This window comes from Saccopteryx leptura, chromosome 6 (genome assembly GCF_036850995.1).
Source record: "Saccopteryx leptura isolate mSacLep1 chromosome 6, mSacLep1_pri_phased_curated, whole genome shotgun sequence".
NCBI lineage: Eukaryota > Metazoa > Chordata > Mammalia > Chiroptera > Emballonuridae > Saccopteryx > Saccopteryx leptura.
Window position 1 is genome coordinate 1,051,586 of NC_089508.1, and position 18,109 is coordinate 1,069,694.

An 18,109-nucleotide genomic window follows, 5' to 3' on the forward strand; every position below is an offset into this window, starting at 1 on the left:
TGTTAGTGTTGACATTAGTCTCAATGCAGCTGTCAGAGTTTGAATGCACTGATAGGAGGTAGTTTCTTTCCCTCAGCTTTGAAGAAATATATAAAGATTTAAGAAATGCAACAACCATACATTTGAAGAGAAAAGATCGAAGATTACATTTTGCATTGCTTCCTACATGTTTGATAGACTTGGAGCTCCTATAAATGCTGCTGTCTTCTTTTAAATTAGCTCTTGCTCCTCATATATGGAAAACAACTATGTCTTCTTTCACAATTTGCACCCAATTAGCTTACCAAACTGCCTTTCTGATTCTTGTATAGTGTGCATTTTTCTATTTTCTGGAGAGAAAACCCATGTCACAGTTCAACAGTGAGAGGTCTATACACTCCGATAGACCATTTCACTTTTTCGCATGTCCCAGTGAGCATGCTGGATGGAGCTGTGCTGGTGGCCATGCGGTCTCACCCTGTGTCTGTGGAGCTGCACGCATTCTTATCATATGGGACATATTTATTGACAGACAGTTTCTAATTAATGAGCCCTCTTTTTGTTTAATAATTTTTAGAATTTTTCTGTTTTAATCAAACTGTATTGATGAATTTTGAAATGGATCACTTTACCATTACTTGAGTATACAGCATTCAATGGTAGTGTGTTACTTTTTTTTTTTTTTTTTTTTTTTTTTGTATTTTTCTGAAGTTGGGAACAGGGAGGCAGTCAGACAGACTCCCGCATGCGCCCAACCGGGATCCACCTGGCATGCCCACCAGGGGGCGACGCTCTGCCCATCTGGGGCATTGCTCGGTTGCAACCAGAGCCATTCTAGTGCCTGAGGCAGAGGCCATGGAGCCATCCTCAGCGCCTGGGCCAACTTTGCTCCAATGAAGCCTTGGCTGCGGGAAGGGAAGAGAGAGACAGAGAGGAAGGAGAGGGGGAGGGGAGGAGCAGATGGGTGCTTCTCCTGTGTGCCCTGGCTGGGAATCGAACCCGGGACTCCTGCAAGCCAGGCTGACACTCTACCACTGAGCCAACCAGCCAGAGCAGTGTGTTACTTTTTATTTACAATTATGTTTAGTTTAACAACACTTCTTTACGACATCAGCATCTGTCCCTGTAAGACACATAGATCCATAATTTCCCATATTATGACACATTTGTCAGTGTTTGGTGTCAAAGTGATGTTGCACACAAGAACAATCTATTCAGAAACTGACTGAACAAACACTAATCCCTTTTAAATCTATTTGAAAAATGTATGAGAACTTTAAAATGTAACCTATTCTATTAGTCCATTCTTTGCTCAGAAGAATGAGATCATCTTTTGATCTAGCTGTAATGTATTTCATAAACAAGGTGATCCCCTGTCCCTGACATACATGGTGAGTGAGTTCAAGGAAAGAGAAGAACCCCAAAAGGACAAGGGGAACGGACGTCAGTCCCTCTCCACTTATAAAAAGAAGGCAGCCCCACATGCACATTTCTCAAGCTCTGGGCTATGGGGCTCACAGCTCTCTCCTCACACAGGGCTGAGGTCTCTGGGGAAGCAGAGCTGTGGTCTAGAAGAAGATGAGACTGCTGGGTCTTCTCCTGTGCCTGGTGACAGCCCCCCAGGGTGAGTGTCTCAGATGTCAGACATGGTCTATGGGATGGTTGTGACTTCCTATGACTGACTGTGACTGATGCTCCTTGTCCCCAGGTGTCCTGTCCCAGGTGCAGCTGCAGGAGTCGGGTCCAGGACTGGTGACGCCCTCACAAACCCTGTCCTCACCTGTACTGTCTCTGGTGTCTCCATCACCAGAGGTTATTGCTGGGGCTGGGTCCGCCAGCCCGCGGGGAATGGGCTGGAGTGGATGGGGCGCATATGTAATAATGGAAGCACTAACTACAGCCCTCCCTTAAGAGACGCACCTCCATCTCCAGAGACACATCCAAGAACCAGTTCTCCCAGCAACTGAGCTCTGTGACCCCCCGAGGACACGGCCGTGTATTACTGTGTGAGACACAGCGAGGGGAAGTCGGTGTGAGCCCAGACACAAACCTCCCTGCGGGGACGAGAGGGCCCGGCTGCAGGGGGCGCTCAGGACACCAGGGGGCGCTCTGGACCCACGGAGCCCGAGACCAGCCCCAGGAGCAGGTGCAGAGGGAGGTGGGGAAGGAAGGGGCTTCCTGTGGGAGCAGGGTTTCCTCTCAAAGCTCTCAGCTGCATCCAGGGGCACTTCTTCCTTCTTCTCTGTGGCTCTAATTTCTCATATTCTCACTGCAGACAACAAACGAGACTGTAACGTTGCCTGTTTGCAGATGACATGTCAGCAGTTATTAAAGACCTTTCCTTCACCATATTTCTGTACGTATTTCTATGTTTTTTTCTCAACAAATAAACAATTTACACTGCTCTCGGCTTCCCTGTGGTTGGGAAACATTTCCCTCAAACAGAGAGGTCACCACAGTCTAGACACCTGTGTGCTGAGCTCAGACTCTCTGTCCCCTCCTTACCCACCTGTCCCCACATCAGCCAAGCCTCCTGAAAGGTGAACCTGGCTGCACAGTGATTAGGGTCCTCCCTACAGATCTCTGTCCTCCCCACCACAGTGTTAACCTCTTGATCCTCATTCACCCGAGTGGAGATGGATACCCACATCAACACCAGGTTTTATCAATCAATATTTTTACACTAATTTTCATTAAGTTTCCTTTGAAAAATACACTTGTGATTGCAGTGATGTCCCAAAAACATAATTTAGGATAATGTCACATGTCAACACCTTTAACTCAATCAACTTTAACCTAATCATGTCTTCAAATGCTGTCACATAAGAGAACACACACAGCTCCCAGCAGTAAGAATCTAGATACTCCCAACTCTGCCGGTTGGCTCAGCAGTAGAGCGTGGGCCTGGCGTGTGGAAGTACCAGGTTCAATTCCCAGCAGGGCACACAGAATAAGCAACCATCTGCTTCTTCACCCTTCCCCCCCTCCTTCCTCTCTGTCTCTCTCTTCCCCTCCCACAGTCAAGGCTCCATTGGAGCAAAGTTGGCCCAGGCACTGAGGACTGCTCCATAGCCTCCACCTCAGGCGCTAGAATGGCTCTGGTTGCAACAAAGCAATGCCCCAGATGGGCAGAGCATCGCCCCCTGATGGGCATGCTGGGTGGATATCGGTTGGGCACATGCGGGAGTCTCTGCCTCCTTGCTTCTCACTTCAGAAAAATTAATTAAAAAAAAAAAAAAAACATCTGAAGCATTGGTGTGGGCCTCCTGTAGAGCTGAAGACACTCACTAATTAGTCTGAAGACTAACACACCCGTTAAAGGACCCTGGACAGTTCCAAGGAGCCCCTAACCCATCTCATCTGGGCATCCTGCCGGGTAGACGCACCCTGAGCTCTGGAGCCCTGGGATCGCGGCAGAAGGGGCATATGGGAGGCTCTGGCTCCAGCTCCCCAGGATGAAACTGCCCTCGTTGGGGACCCCCAAAGAGTCTCTGGGGAGTCCACCCTTCCCTCGAGCCAGGAATGCAAGTATCCAGGAAGGCTGATCTGCAGAGGCATCCGGAGCACCCGTGTGATACCCAGAGCGGCCTGAGAGGCCGGGGAGGCAGAGATGGGGCGCACGCCAGGTGCCCACAGATGGAAAACCTCTCAGGGTCAGTCAGATGTCCTCAGGCCTCGGACCATGGAGACTTCAGCAGGTCGGCGATCCATTGATCCACTGGGAGGGGTCGGTGCGCTGGGCTGCGGACCCCAGGTGGCGTGAGCCGGCTGTGGGGAGGTGGGGCGCGGGCGTGCTGCCCCCCCAAGCGCTCCTGAACCAAAGCTGAGGCGGGCGTGGGCGGGGGGCTCAGCCGCCCACGGAGCACGCCGGTGCAGCGCCACCTCCCAGCAGGTGCAAACTTGGGTCGGGTCACCTCCACTCACTCCCCGAGTGTAGGAGCAGAATTCCACTGGAAACAGGGTCTCTCTTCGGAGCCGGCCCTGGCCAGCGAGGAAGTACACAGCCCAGCGCGGGCGGGGGGTTCTGCCGGGGAGTGCGGCCCCCGGAGCCAGACCACTGCGGCTGCTGCGATTGCAGCTCCTCGGGCAGCGGCACGCCCCGCACGCTCAGGGCCCGGGCCACACAGTGCCTGGCGCTGCAAACGAGGCCAGCAGGGTGCCCCGGCTCCTGACCAGGGCGGCCTGTGACTGGAAGGAGAGGATGCAGCAAGGCTGGGGGCGCAGCCCCACCACTGACGGGAAGGCCACTGTCCTTTTATCCTTTTTTTTTTTTTTTTTTTTTTACATAGAGAAAGAGTCAGACAGGAATGGAGAGAGATGAGAAACATCAATCATTAATTTTTCGTTGCGACACCTTAGTTGTTCATTGATTGCTTTCTCATACGTGCCTTTGGGGCTGTGGGGCTACAGCAGATCTTGCTCAAGCCAGCGACCTTGGGTCCAAGCTGGTGGGCTTTTGCTCAAACCAGATGAGCCTGTGTTCAAGCTGGAGACCTTGGGGTCTCGAACCTGGGTCCTCCGCATCCAAGTCCAAGGCTCTATCCACTGCACCACCGCCTGGTCAGGCCCCTCTATCCCTTTATCCCGTCAAACGTAAGGCCCTGGTTTAACACGGATGCAAATGTATTTTTAAAACCTACCGCCAGAGAGTGCTGAGAACCAAAAAAAGTCCTGGGCCTGTGGCTCCGCCCCCGCCCCCTCCCCACTTCCCCCTCTGCCCTCTGCAGGTGACATGGGCAGGGTCCCAAGGCAGGCCGTTCGTCCTGAGACTCAACAGCGGAGGTATCAACATGGGCTCTGAGAAGGGGCCACCGAGGTTCAGAGGACCTGTCCCCTAGGGCCGACTATGTGGGGAGGCCTGAAGACCGGGGTGACCTCAGGACCGGGTGCTGGCAAAGGGCCGGCCCTCGGCCCCAGACAACAAATGCCAAGGCGGGCCGGGCAGCCCCCAGACAGGCCGGCACTGTGGAGGAGTTCAGGTGGAACTGGACACGGACTGGTGCCCGTTCTGCAGAGGGAAACCCCAGGGAACAGGCCAGAACTTTGAGTCCTGAAGACAAGTGATCACCGGTAATCCCGGGGTTCCATGCCCAGCGGCCACTGAGATTCCATCAAGAGAATCTGGCTGCTCTCTGGGCCTGGAGCCCCAGGAAGGCAGGGCCCTGTGCTGCCACAGCCCAGGCACCCAGGTGGGAGGAGCAGGAGGAATGGGAGGCTCAGGAGGGGAGGCACCCGGGATTCCCCTGCACCTGGACCTCCCTGCACCTCCTCTCCTGCAAGTGCTCCCTGTCTTGCAGGAGCAGATAGGACTGAGGCTGCATCGGAGACGGCGGGCCCCCTGGGAGGGGAATCACCGAGGTCTCCGTCACCACAGCGCTGCAGGCCTGGAGAAAACAGGACGGGAGGGCAGCGGTCAGGGAGGGGCTGGAGACAGGGGCCAAGGCCCGTGTTCAGGTGGGGCTGGCTGTGCCATGCTTTCAGAGGAGCACTGTTGGGACCCGGAGTCCAGGGTTCGGTGCCAGCAGGAGCCATGTCCCAGGTGGGAGTCATCCATTGGCCCCAAGAGGACCCAAGGTCCCATGGTGATGTCTATGCAGCAGGCTGAGGTGGCCACGCCCCACCGAGGAGCCTCAGGACAGAGCCAGGCCCGGTCCCATCCACCAGCCAGGCGAGACCTTCCGGATGCCCCCAGCCCTGAGCCTGCCCACCACCTCCCTGGGGCTCTCCCTCTGTCCACAGGTCAGCCCACCACCTCCCTGGGGCTCTCCCTCTGTCCACAGGTCAGCCCACCACCTCCCTGGGGCTCTCCCTCTGTCCACAGGTCAGCCCGGCACCTCCCTGGGGCTCTCCCTCTGTCCACAGGTCAGCCCGCCACCTCCCTGGGGCTCTCCCTCTGTCCACAGGTCAGCCCGCCACCTCCCCGGGGCTCTCCCTCTGTCCACAGGTCAGCCCGCCACCTCCCCGGGGCTCTCCCTCTGTCCACAGGTCAGCCCACCACCTCCCCGGGGCTCTCCCTCTGTCCACAGGTCAGCCCGGCACCTCCCCGGGGCTCTCCCTCTGTCCACAGGTCAGCCCACCACCTCCCTGGGGCTCTCCCTCTGTCCACAGGTCAGCCCACCACCTCCCTGGGGCTCTCCCTCTGTCCACAGGTCAGCCCGGCACCTCCCTGGGGCTCTCCCTCTGTCCACAGGTCAGCCCACCACCTCCCTGGGGCTCTCCCTCTGTCCACAGGTCAGCCCGGCACCTCCCTGGGGCTCTCCCTCTGTCCACAGGTCAGCCCACCACCTCCCTGGGGCTCTCCCTCTGTCCACAGGTCAGCCCGCCACCTCCCTGGGGCTCTCCCTCTGTCCACAGGTCAGCCCACCACCTCCCTGGGGCTCTCCCTCTGTCCACAGGTCAGCCCACCACCTCCCTGGGGCTCTCCCTCTGTCCACAGGTCAGCCCACCACCTCCCTGGGGCTCTCCCTCTGTCCACAGGTCAGCCCACCACCTCCCTGGGGCTCTCCCTCTGTCCACAGGTCAGCCCACCACCTCCCTGGGGCTCTCCCTCTGTCCACAGGTCAGCCCGCCATCACAGGCTCCCTCTGGCCGGGCCCTTAAGGGTGAGAGATTATGAGTGGGTCTGTGTCACTGTGCTACAGTTACTGTGACAGTAGTGGTTGTTACTATGACCACAGTGTCACAGCGCCTATCAAAAACCCCACCCGGTATAAGGGATTGGGGACAGGTCTGTGTCATTTTGTGATGATTACTGTATAGGGTACAATTGTTATAGCCAGTGTCACAGTACCCGTCAAAAAACCCGCCCAGCACCCGGGGTAGGGGATTGGGGGCGGGTCTGTGTCACTGTGTAACTATTACTGTGATGACTATGGTGATTGTTATAGCTACCACAGTGTCACAGCGCCCACCACAAACCCCGCCGGGAGCCCAACCCCAGCCCTGCCCTCAGCGCAGCAGTGACACTGTCCCTGGATTTTGAACAGGGCCGCACCACCATGGGGATGGTGGATATCACAGTGGTGCAGCCCACAACACAAACCCACAGGGGCGGCAGGCACAGCGAAGGGGCGGCCCCACAACTTCCCCCAGAGGGACCTGTCCTGCCAACTCCACGGGACCATGAAACCCATGTGCCCTGTGCAGACACGCCCCACGAGACACCTGGGCCGGGAGCCAGCTGGAAGGGCCCCTCCCACCACATGCGGGACCTTTTTGCCAAGGACCCTCTTACCGTGTTACTACGGGTATAGTACCACAGTGACAGACCTCATACCATAAACCCCGCCATAACCACCGGGTCCTTGGGGCCATGAGGGGCCACTCCCGGGCTGCAGCCCTGACTCTCGGCCTCCAGAACCACTTTGGGCCAGCTCTAGCCCATGAACCCAGCACCCACCTGCAGATAGAGACCTCAGAGGACTCCGAGGTGCCCTCACTGACCCCATGGGCACATACCCAAGCCCGGCAAGCTGGCAGAAACAGCCCGGGCACTCAACACCAGCAGGAATCAGGAAAGTCAGAGCCACACCAGGCAGTGTCCAAGGTCAAGCCCCCAGCAGGCCGGACCCCAGACACCCCCAGGGCGCTGGCAGGATGGAGCTGGGCCTGGGTTCCGCTGCCCAGGTCACCGGTGAGCTGGGGCAGCAGGGCTCACGGGGGTGGGAGCACCTCCCAGCCCGCTGCAGAGCCCCAATCAGGTGGGTCCATTCCTGGAGTGGCGTGGGGCTGTGCTGGTTCTGGGCCGCCGCATGCACAGGTAGAAATCCGACCGCACGGTGACCGGCCTCCATGGGAAGCCCCACAGAGGAGCTGCCCCCCCACCCAGCAGCAGCACAGGCACCCACTCCGCCCTGTCGGGCAGCATCAGGGCGATCGGAGCGGGGCTGCCAGGTTCCTAGTGGTGGACACCATCCAGGGCCTCTCCCCTGCCCTCAGCCCGGGGCTGCCCCTGCTCTGGCTGCACCTCTTGAGTTGATGTCCACCTTCTGCACGCTTTGACCCCATCTGCATCCAGGCTCCCATCCCAGGGGCTGCCCCACCGGCTTCGGACAGTAGGGACTGTGAGCAAGAGCTTGTCACCGTGTCCACTGTGTGACGTTTAGACTCAGCGGCAATGCCGAAGCCCAAACTTTCCAGCCTGGGTCAGGCCACAGGACCCAGCTGGAAGGCCCCGCCCACCGGCCCTCAGCAGCAGCTAAGGGCAATGGCCCTGGGGACTGTCCCTCCCACCAGGGCCTGTCTGGGAGACGAGACCTTCCTCCCCTTCCCTCTCCTCCCTGGCCGCTGCCCCCAACCCTGTCCCATGATCCAGACCACAGGCTGCCACCCAGTGCCCACCCCACCCCACCCCCGGGCAGGCACAGGCTCAGATGATCTCTCAGGGAGACCCAGCCCCTTGTGTGACCGGCTAAAGGTCTTTCAGGGGCTGCTCACCCCATCCAATGACCCGCGGACCCTGGACCCCAGACGTCAGAGGCAAACTACATGCCCACCAGCCCTGGAGCTCACCCCAGGTCCCCACAGGCTGTTCTCGCCAACCATACCTGGTCCCTGATGCACTGTCTCCCACCTCCAGGGCAGCACTGAGACCCCACCAGCACAGCGGACCCTGAACCTCCATGTCCAGCCTGCCTAGCTCCCCGGGGTCTACGCACAGGGCGTCCACATCGAGCTGACCCGGGCAGCCTGAGCACCTCAGCCCACCCAGGGGCTGCAGATCTGCCCCAGCTGCTAGGCGTCCTCCTGGCCCCAGGCCCCAGGGATCGTCATGGGCTGTCAGTCAGGGGTCTAAATACCTCAGTGACCGCAGTGACGCCACCCATACTAGCAACGGGGCCGACTCAACACTGCCACCCAGCGACACCGGCACCCTCAGGCCCACGCTGGCCCCAGGCCGGGCAGCCCCCCTTTCTGAGTCTGGGGCCCCCGAGGCTATGGTGCTCTGGCCTCCGGCCCTGGAGGGACGGACCCCCTCAAGCCCGAGGTCTTCTGCGCTCCAGAGGGGGACCCGGGGCTGAGTGCTCTATAAGTGGTGACACAGGAACCACAAGCCGTTGGGGACGGCGGCCTCCAGCGTGACGGGAGAAGCCAGGGGGCACAGCCGGGCTCACGCAGGCGGAGGTGGAGGTGGAGGGGCAGTGACGGGAGAAGCCAGGGGGCACAGCTGGGCTCACGCAGGCGGAGGCAGAGGGGCAGTGACGGGAGAAGCCAGAGGGCACAGCCGGGCTCACGCAGGCGGAGGTGGAAGGGGCAGTGACAGGAGAAGCCAGGGGGCACAGCCGGGCTCACGCAGGCGGAGGTGGAGGGGCAGTGACGGGAGAAGCCAGGGGGCACAGCCGGGCTCACGCAGGCACAGGTGGAGGGGCAGTGACGGGAGAAGCCAGGGGGCACAGCCGGGCTCACGCAGGCGGAGGTGGAGGGGCAGTGACGGGAGAAGCCAGGGGGCACAGCCGGGCTCACGCAGGCACAGGTGGAGGGGCAGTGACGGGAGAAGCCAGGGGGCACAGCCGGGCTCACGCAGGCGGAGGTGGAGGGGCAGTGACGGGAGAAGCCAGGGGGCACAGCCGGGCTCACGCAGGCGGAGGTGGAAGGGGCAGTGACAGGAGAAGCCAGGGGGCACAGCCGGGCTCACGCAGGCAGAGGCAGAGGGGGAGGGGGCAGTGAAGGGAGAAGCCAGGGGGCACAGCCTGGCTCACGCAGGCGGAGGTGGAGGGGCAGTGACGGGAGAAGCCAGGGGGCACAGCCGGGGTCACGCAGGCGGAGGTGGAGGTGGAGGGGCAGTGACGGGAGAAGCCAGAGGGCACAGCCGGGCTCATGTAGGCGGAGGTGGAAGGGGCAGTGACGGGAGAAGCCAGGGGGCACAGCCGGGCTCACGCAGGCGGAGGTGGAGGGGCAGTGACGGGAGAAGCCAGGGGGCACAGCCGGGCTCACGCAGGCGGAGGTAGAGGGGGCAGCACCTGCCAGCCTGGGACCCCGGGTCAGGCTCGGCCCGCGGCCAGCTCCTGACCACACGGGAGCCCAGGGAGCGCTGGGCTCGTCCCCCTCGTCTCCCGTCAGCCCCACCGTCACGGGGGAGACACTGAGGCACAAACAGCAAGTGGAGGAGGAGGAGGCAGCTCAGGAAGGCAGCCCAGAGCCCCATGGCTGCCCGGCCCCTCACCTTCACCAGGCCGCAGGGACCGCCCCTGGGCATGGATCTGCAGGGGACGCTCAGGACCCCAGGGGCCCCTCCGTGGAGCCCTGTCCCCCATCCCCCGTCAGCAGCACAACTTCTCAAGTCAGCTCCTACCTTGGTTTGTCCCTCCGAGGACGACTGGAAGGGCGGGGACCCCAGCCAGGACCGGGTGGGCAGCTCTCCAGCCCGGGGCCCTGGGACAGGCCATATTGTCCCAGCTTCTCTCACTGTGGGTATGGAGTAGCACCCACAGTGACTCAGCCCGTGCTTAGAACCCACTGCCCCCGCCTGGCCGCGCTGCCCCTGCTCAGGGCCGAGCCAGCACCTCCGGCTGTCCTCCAGACCATTATAGGAGGCGGGTGGCCTCACAGTCGCTCCTGAGCAGACGCAGGGAAGCTGCTGGTGGAGCAGTCACCCACCCCCTCGCCGTGCCCAGTGCAAGCTCCCTGGGCTGCACCAACCAGGCCTCCACCCCTGCTGCACAGAACTGGCCCTTCCCCCCACTCTCAGGTGCCCAGGCCCCGCCCCAAAGGGCCCCTCCTCACAGCCCATGCCCTGGCCAGAGGCTGGGGGACAAGAAGTTCCTGCCACAGGAGGCCCTTCCAGCACCCGGCCTCAGGCTTGAGCCCGTGGATAAGGAGCCTGACCTGAGCACCCCTCCCCAGGGTCCCAGTCCTCACCTCCTCCCCACTCCTCTTTCCACAGGACAGGGACAGGGACATACCAGGACCCCCTCCATGGGGCGGGAGCGAGCAGAGGCTCTGGAGCTGAGCTGACCCTCCAAGAGCTCCATGACCCCATCCCCCTCCCCACCACCTGGAGGCGATGTCCTTCCTCCCCAAGTCCAAGCTCCCCTGGCCCAGCTCCCAGGCAGCACGACAGGCCCAGCGGAGATGGTGTTGCCGGGTGCGGGGGAGGGTCTGGAGCAGCCGCAGCAGGAGGGGGGCTCATCTGCAGGCGCCCCACCCCGGCCTGCCCCGGTAAGGGCTGAGATTCTGCATGGGACCCTCTCACCGTGTGACTACCCCCACAGTGGCTCAGGCCAGACCCAAAAGCTCCTCCGTGAGTCTCTGCCCTCTGCTCTCAAGAATCCCCCTTCCCGCAGCCCCCCCCCACCCCACCCAGTGATGCCGGAAACCAGACCTGGGCTCAGACCGCCGCTCCAGCCCAGCATGTCTCTGCCTGAGAGCCCAGGCTCCGTGGGGCTCCTTGTGTGACCCAGGGCCAGGCAGAAAATGCCCACGAATGCAGCACGGACTGCGGCTCGAGGCCTCCAGAGCTCAGGAGAAGCACCCAGCAAAGAAGGATCCCGCCCCCCACCCTTCAAAGCCAAAGACCAGGAAAGGGGTGCTGAGCCCCAACGGGCCAGGAGGTTTCTGGTCCTGCCTGTGTCACCGTGGTACAGTAGCAGCTGGTACCACAGTGACACTCGCCCGTCTGGAAACCCTTGCTGGAACGTGGCCCGGCAGCTGAGCCCCGACTTGGGATCCGAGGTTTAGCACCACTCTCCCAGCCAAAAAATATCCCACACGCTCACCTTCCATCCCCAGGGAACAACCGCAATCTGAAGAGGGATCCTGGGCCAGGACATGGGCCGCCGCAGCTGGGCGGGGCCCCTGCACCACTGGAGTCCCGGTGGAATTTGTGCGGGCCTCAGACAATGTGGGTATAGCTCTGGCTGGGGACACAGTGACACAGGCCACTCATAAAACCTGCTGTGGCCGCCCAGAGCCCACGCCTGTCGGTCCAGCCTGCCCAGCGGGAGACCGCGCCCGGAACTTGATCCCCCACCACAGAGGCCCCAAGGCCGGGACCCAACCGGAGGATTCTGAGCCACCGTGCGTCACGGTGGGTCTAGTGGGAACTACCACGGTGTAAGAGGCTGTGGCTAAAACTCCCCGTGGCCTCCGGGGGGGCCCAGACCTGGGCCAGAGGTCAAAGAGTGAAACCCAGCCAGGCCCTGGCACAGGCTCCACGGCCAACCCCAGCAGCCCTGGACTCCCCTCAGTGCCTCACTCCACAGGAGGAGGGCGGCTGCCTTCTGTCCTCACCCATCGGCTGCTGCTCTGAAGACCCTGGCCAGAGCTGATCTTAGAGGCGAGTTTCCTGGTCCTGCCACCAGAGTGCCAGGGCCGAGGACCAGCAGGTACGACCCCTCATCTATGTCTTCCTGCACCACCAGCAGGAGCACAGACACGCCAGGCCCAGGATCAACACCCAGGAGGCCCAGCGCCCCGCTGGCCCCAAGCGTCCACCAGGACCACAGACTTCCTGAGCTCTGTCCTTCTCCAGGGCCAGCTGGGTGGGAACTCACAGGGACTTCACCGGGTCTCAGCTCTTCCAGAACGACCAACCAGGCAGCCGGCACACAAGGTGATGGTCAGCGGTCAGCAGAACCCATTGCCCTCCCCTCATGGGGAATGGCCAATCCAGACGCTGTCCATGGAGCTCCCACGATGCAACCCTTCCTGAGTCCTCAGAAGGCTCTGGGAACTTGGTCACCCTGGGCAGCTGGTGCACCAGCCCACAATTGCACCCCAAAAGCCTATGCTCACCCCTTCACAGGTGTGTCTCCTATGAATAGCCTGTCCCTAGGGGGCTGGAGCCCCAGGCGGGGCAAAGTGCTCAGGGCAGTACTCACCAAGCAGGCTCCCTTCCTGGCCAAAGGCACCGTGAGCCTGGTTCCCAACAGACCAACACTGGTCACCTGTCCGACAGGGTCCAGAAAGACAGCTGAGCCTCCCAGGCAGCCCGTTTCGTGGGGGCGTCCAGGGCACTGAGAGGGCCTGGCACCCAGCATGCAGGAAGCAGATAAGCTCCAAGCTAGCTCTGCTCTCCACACCAGTAAGTCTAGAAGCCCCTTCCTGCCCACTTACCCCTCCCCCCACACAGCCTGGGAGGTTTTCAAATTCTTTTAACATAAAGCTGAGGTCACCTGCATGGATTTCTCTGCAACTTGCCTTTTTGTGGTCAGCCATGTGTTTCTTCATCCACTCCTAATGCCACAACGCTGCATTCACACCCTCCTTCGTTCATCAGAGAGCCTGAGCTGGACCCTGAGGTGTGACCATATAAGGCCATGAGGAGAGGCGGGTGCAAGGAAGGGCATGGAGGGTGGGTCACCTGGTCCAGTCCAGTCTGGGGTCAATCAGAGTGACTGCCTGGAGGAGTTGGCACTTCTAACTGCCATTGGAGAGAAGGAGCATCAGGACTTGGCGAGGCCCTGGGATCGTGGGGATGACGGACAGCTGGAGGAACTGCAGGTCTGAGGTCCCTGGAGACCTCCCCTGGGGCACAGGAACCAGCTGGCACCGGAGTCACAGTCTCAGATGCACAGGGACCCCAAGGCGCAGGGTGTGGCGGAGATGAGCACCCCCACCGGGCCAGGCCCCATCCTGGCCCCAGAGGCCCCGTGCTCAGCCAGGAAGAGCCCTGCAGGATCTCTGCAGACAGAACACGGCAGTGAGACGGCCCCGCCTCCAGATCCTCAAGCTCAGCATCGTAGAGCTTGACACGCACCATGTCGCCACGGGATTTCCTTGAGATTCAAACACAGTGGCTCTGGCGGCAGCCCAGGCAACGCTGATGCCACTAGTCCTGGGGGTGTGAGGGGTCCCCAAACAGCCCTCACGCAGCCCCAGCCCACCCCTGCTTGGACACACTGCTCAGACAGGACAGCGCGGCAGAGAGGAAGCAGCGTGGACGCCACTACCCACCCCTCCCCCAGCTACTGGCCAGGCCACATCGCCATCTGGCCCACAGGTCCTTTGCAGTGACCCCACACCCACTTCCTGCTGCCTCTTCCCTCCTGGGCAGGAGCCCAGCCACCCTGGGAGCCCGGCATCAGAGGAGAGACACACTCAAACACACACACCACACAGCAAGCACCCACCCTCCTCCAGACCCCACCCCTCATCATGGAAGGTCCATCCTCTCCCTGATACCCGTCACCTACACGGACACCCTCGGTCCTGGGCCTTCTCCGGCCAGCCACCTCTCCCAGGCCAGCAGCTGAATCCTGGGCGCCCACTGCTCACCTCCAGAATCTCAGGTCACGGCCTCTGACCTGCGCACACCAGCTCCTTCCCTGCAGCACCCATGCCCTGTACCCTCCGCTTGTACCTCCAGCCTCCCCCCACCCCCGTCCTCACCTCTCTCCTGGCCATTTTGAGTTGACAGCCACAGGCTGAAGTAGGCTGTGGACCCTCAAGTATGCTGTTGGAGCTCCTACTCCTCCCGTCTTGGGGGCAGAGCAACCTGCATCGTTCGTTCGAGCACAGCTAAGAGTGGCCACATGACCCACGTTGGCCCAGTGAGATGTAAGTGGGGTCAGCAGGTGAGCGTCCAGAGTGTGGTTTGCCGTTTGCCCGTCCTGGGATGCATATGCAACGTCCAGAGATGAGTAGCCCCTGTGCCCAACCTACAACAGACAGCAGACCAAAATATGGAGGGGACCTCACTGCCCACTACTGACCAGTCTCAGGGAGGGGCACCAGGAATCCAAAACCAGGCAATGTTCCCAGATGTGGTTCGGAATAACATTTCAGAAATTTCTTTAAATTCCAAGAAAAAAAGACCCAGAGCACTCAATAACAAATACAAATATATCTCAGTGGAGTCAGCGGACTTCAAAACAAGCAGATATGGCACTTAAGCAAGGAATTCAGGGCATTTATAAGACAGGAACAAATCTGGCTTGATTTCTAAAAAAAAATAAAAAAAGGTTTAATAATGCCTATAAAATGCTGTGTGAGACAAAATATGATCCAAGAATTTTATGCCCAACACAACGGGCATTCAAATATATTGTTCACATGTACAAACTTGGGGAATTCGCCCCTTGTGTCTTTCCTTACTGAGTAAATTTATGTACATTTACATATATTAATATCTTATTGTAATAAAATACAACTTATCTTTACTACTCTATATTATACATACTGAACATTGAATATGTGTGCATGTATGTACATATTTACATATACATATATTCAGTGTGTATAATATGTACTATTGAAATAAAATTATTTGAATAAAGATAAACTTGATCCACTCAAGACAGAAATGGAAAGACTCCCACACAAAAGACACCATCTAGAGTAAATTTAGAGTCCACACTGGGGGGCATATGCGGTGTACGCAGGCAGACATGAGCTCGTGGCTGATGGAGCAGCCATGGTGCAGGCAAGGCCGCCTGCGGCCTTCACTCCAGGTGACCATTGGGAACCCTGAGAAAGAAGACACCTACTAGGAAGGATTCCTGGTGGCTAACTGGGATCAATTTTTTAATCACAGCCTCTAGCTGCTATTTATACTCAGGGACCTATTTTTCCCGCATTCAATCCAAGCTGTGCAGCTATATCCCGCATCAGCATCTTCACTGACCAATCAGAGCAACTCCATTCTGACTAGGACAGTGCCTCTTGGACCAATCAAACTGCAAGGATTTGGAGCCCTCATCTGCATAAGAATGGACCAATCAGGGCCAAAGGGTGAGGACTCTTGCCTATATAAGCCAGCTCCCCTCTAGCTCTAGGAGCGAGTGGTATTGGTCTTTTCCAGGAAACGATGCAGGTTGTTTCCATTCCACCTGGCTAAGCCGTTTTTTCACTGACTAGTTTCCTTCTTTAAGGTGCCCCAGATTGGGGATGCCTGCTGGCCACGAGTTATTCGACACTGTTGGGTGGAAGAGGCATGTTGTAATCTTTAAAGCTGACATTCAAGAGAACAGAGCAGCAGAGATGGAATGTCAACAGAAGGCAAATGAAATACTAAAAACAATGTTGTCGGGAGCCGATCCACTAATGCTGGCTAACTAGGTCACAGCAGGAGAAGATCCACAACTGCTGGTTGACAAAGTCACAGCAAAAGAAGATAGAGTCACTGCAGTAAGACCAACAGCTGCGGGTTGACAAAGTCACCGCAAAGGAAAGGCACAACGATACTTCCCCCTTTAATCTTTTGAATTAATCTGGCCTTATATCCCCCCTTTTCTGGGTGTGTGCTATTATTTGTAGCACAGGGATAATAGTACCGTGCTTTCCCTGTAGATCCGTAGTAATTTCTTTGGAAATGAGACAGAAGGTGTAAGTTCCACAGAAAACCCTGTAAGCCCCTTGAACTGGGCTCATAAACATAAGAGGCTGGCCATGATATCCCTCATAAAGGGTTAAGTTTGTAGGAGAATTTCTTCTTATTGATCATGTTAGAAAGAATAAAGTTAGAACTTAACTAGTGTATGAATATAGTAAATGAATAAAGTTTAACTAGACATTAGAATCTTAGGTAAAGTGTAGTGGAGTGGCCTGTTGCGTGGCCTTGGATAGGAGTGCAGCTGGCTAGTAAAGAATGTCTTGTTAAAAGACTTGTTTTGTCACTGAAAACAGTCAGTGGGCTTTTCTCAGTAAAACATTCTCATGAGATTTTTGTATTTTCCAAGAATAAGGAGAGGAATGTGGTGGGATTCATAGCAGCAATAGCAACTAATGCCTTCTGATATTATGTTGCTACTAGCTATCTTGCAGGTGCACTCTATGTATCTCTAAGTAAAAATTACTCTTTATACTATGTCAGTTTCTTAATAGCAAGCCTTTTGTAGTCTTGTGAGAAAAGAATTAGGACACTACATGAACTCAAGGCTATTTGCCTGAGCAAGCGGTGGTCCTCTGCTAGTCCTTGATGATTTTGTCTGCTATCTCTTTCTGTGCCCTTGACTCACAACAAGAGTAAAATAGAGTTATTAATTAGTACTAATCTTTTAGAAGTTTGTACCAATATTATTATTACTATTGTATAACTGTACTTTGAATAACTTACCACCTGACTTGTAGCTTATAGATATGAATTAACTGTTATCTAAAAATATGTAACCATAGTGAAACTAAAACAATGATGTATTCAAAATACCATGTGATTGTAACTTAGTGTGTGTGCATAAAAAGTAATGTTAGACCAGCCATTGAGAGAGATGCCTGAGAGTAAATGCTAACTAGAGAATAAAGAGAAAGAAAAGAATTCGGCTCTCTCACTCGATTTCGCCGACCCCGTCTCCTCCTGTGGGACCCCTGGATTCCCCCCCCCCGGGGCTGGACCCCGGCACAATGTAATCAAACCCAAGGCTGGCGGGAAAGGATGAAGACAAGAGTGAATGCTGGGGACAGTTTGATAAAGGATTGTTGACAATGAGACAAAGCTGAGGCTACCCACATTGTCCTCTCCAGAGCCGTGCCACCTGAGCCTGAAGGAGCAGTGGTGTGTCCCAGGCTGGGTTAACCTGGAAACAAGAAGGAGTGGGCTGCCAACAGCTCTTTGCCAGGCTGCCCTTGGGGCCAAGAGTGCCAGAGCTGGACAAGCCCCACAGTGCTGCCCTAGCCTTGGGGTCCTCAGACTGAGCCGTCCTTGGAAGCAGACTGCCCCGGATGAGCAGCCCATACAGGTCGCTGCCAAGTACAGAGAAGCTGAGAAAGTGGTTTGAGTTAGTCACCTGGCTGTGGGGGAAACTTCTGGCATCCACCCATTCCTCCCGCTCCAGGCACACCTCCCCACAAAGAAGTTTCTCCTTATCGTCCCAGAATTTGTGCAAAAGCAACAAGCAGAATTTCTTTTTAATGGCAACTTCCATTTTTTAATGACTCTAGGAAAACAGATACAAGCCACAGAGTCAAAAATCTAAATCAAGGTGCCAAAAATAGCTGACATCAGGCAGAGAGGCCACATGGGAGGAAGTAAGGGATGACAAAGAAACAGCGGTGAGAAGCCTCTGTGGCAGCAAAAATATGCTTTCTGAAAATGAGAACCTTAGAGCTTGGAGATTCTACCCCTTGTTCGCAAGGACCAGCACAGGATCAGGGACAGGAAAGTCATCGCAAAGCCCTGGGGGTTGTTCCAGACACAGAAGCAGATGATGCCGGGCCAGGAAGATAATGACCCAAGAGCCACGGTTCTCAAAGCACT

At 57.4% G+C, this 18,109-nt stretch overlaps 1 gene segment (V, D, J or C); it reads left to right on the forward strand.

Moving 5' to 3' along the window:
• Positions 1-6,576: 6,576 nt before the first annotated feature.
• Positions 6,577-18,109, forward strand: part of LOC136407739 (immunoglobulin heavy constant mu-like) — a 32,736-nt gene continuing 21,203 nt past the window's right edge. Inside the window, 1 exon segment of the C gene segment in view lies at positions 6,577-6,657. Within this exon segment, the coding sequence occupies positions 6,592-6,657 (66 nt within the window).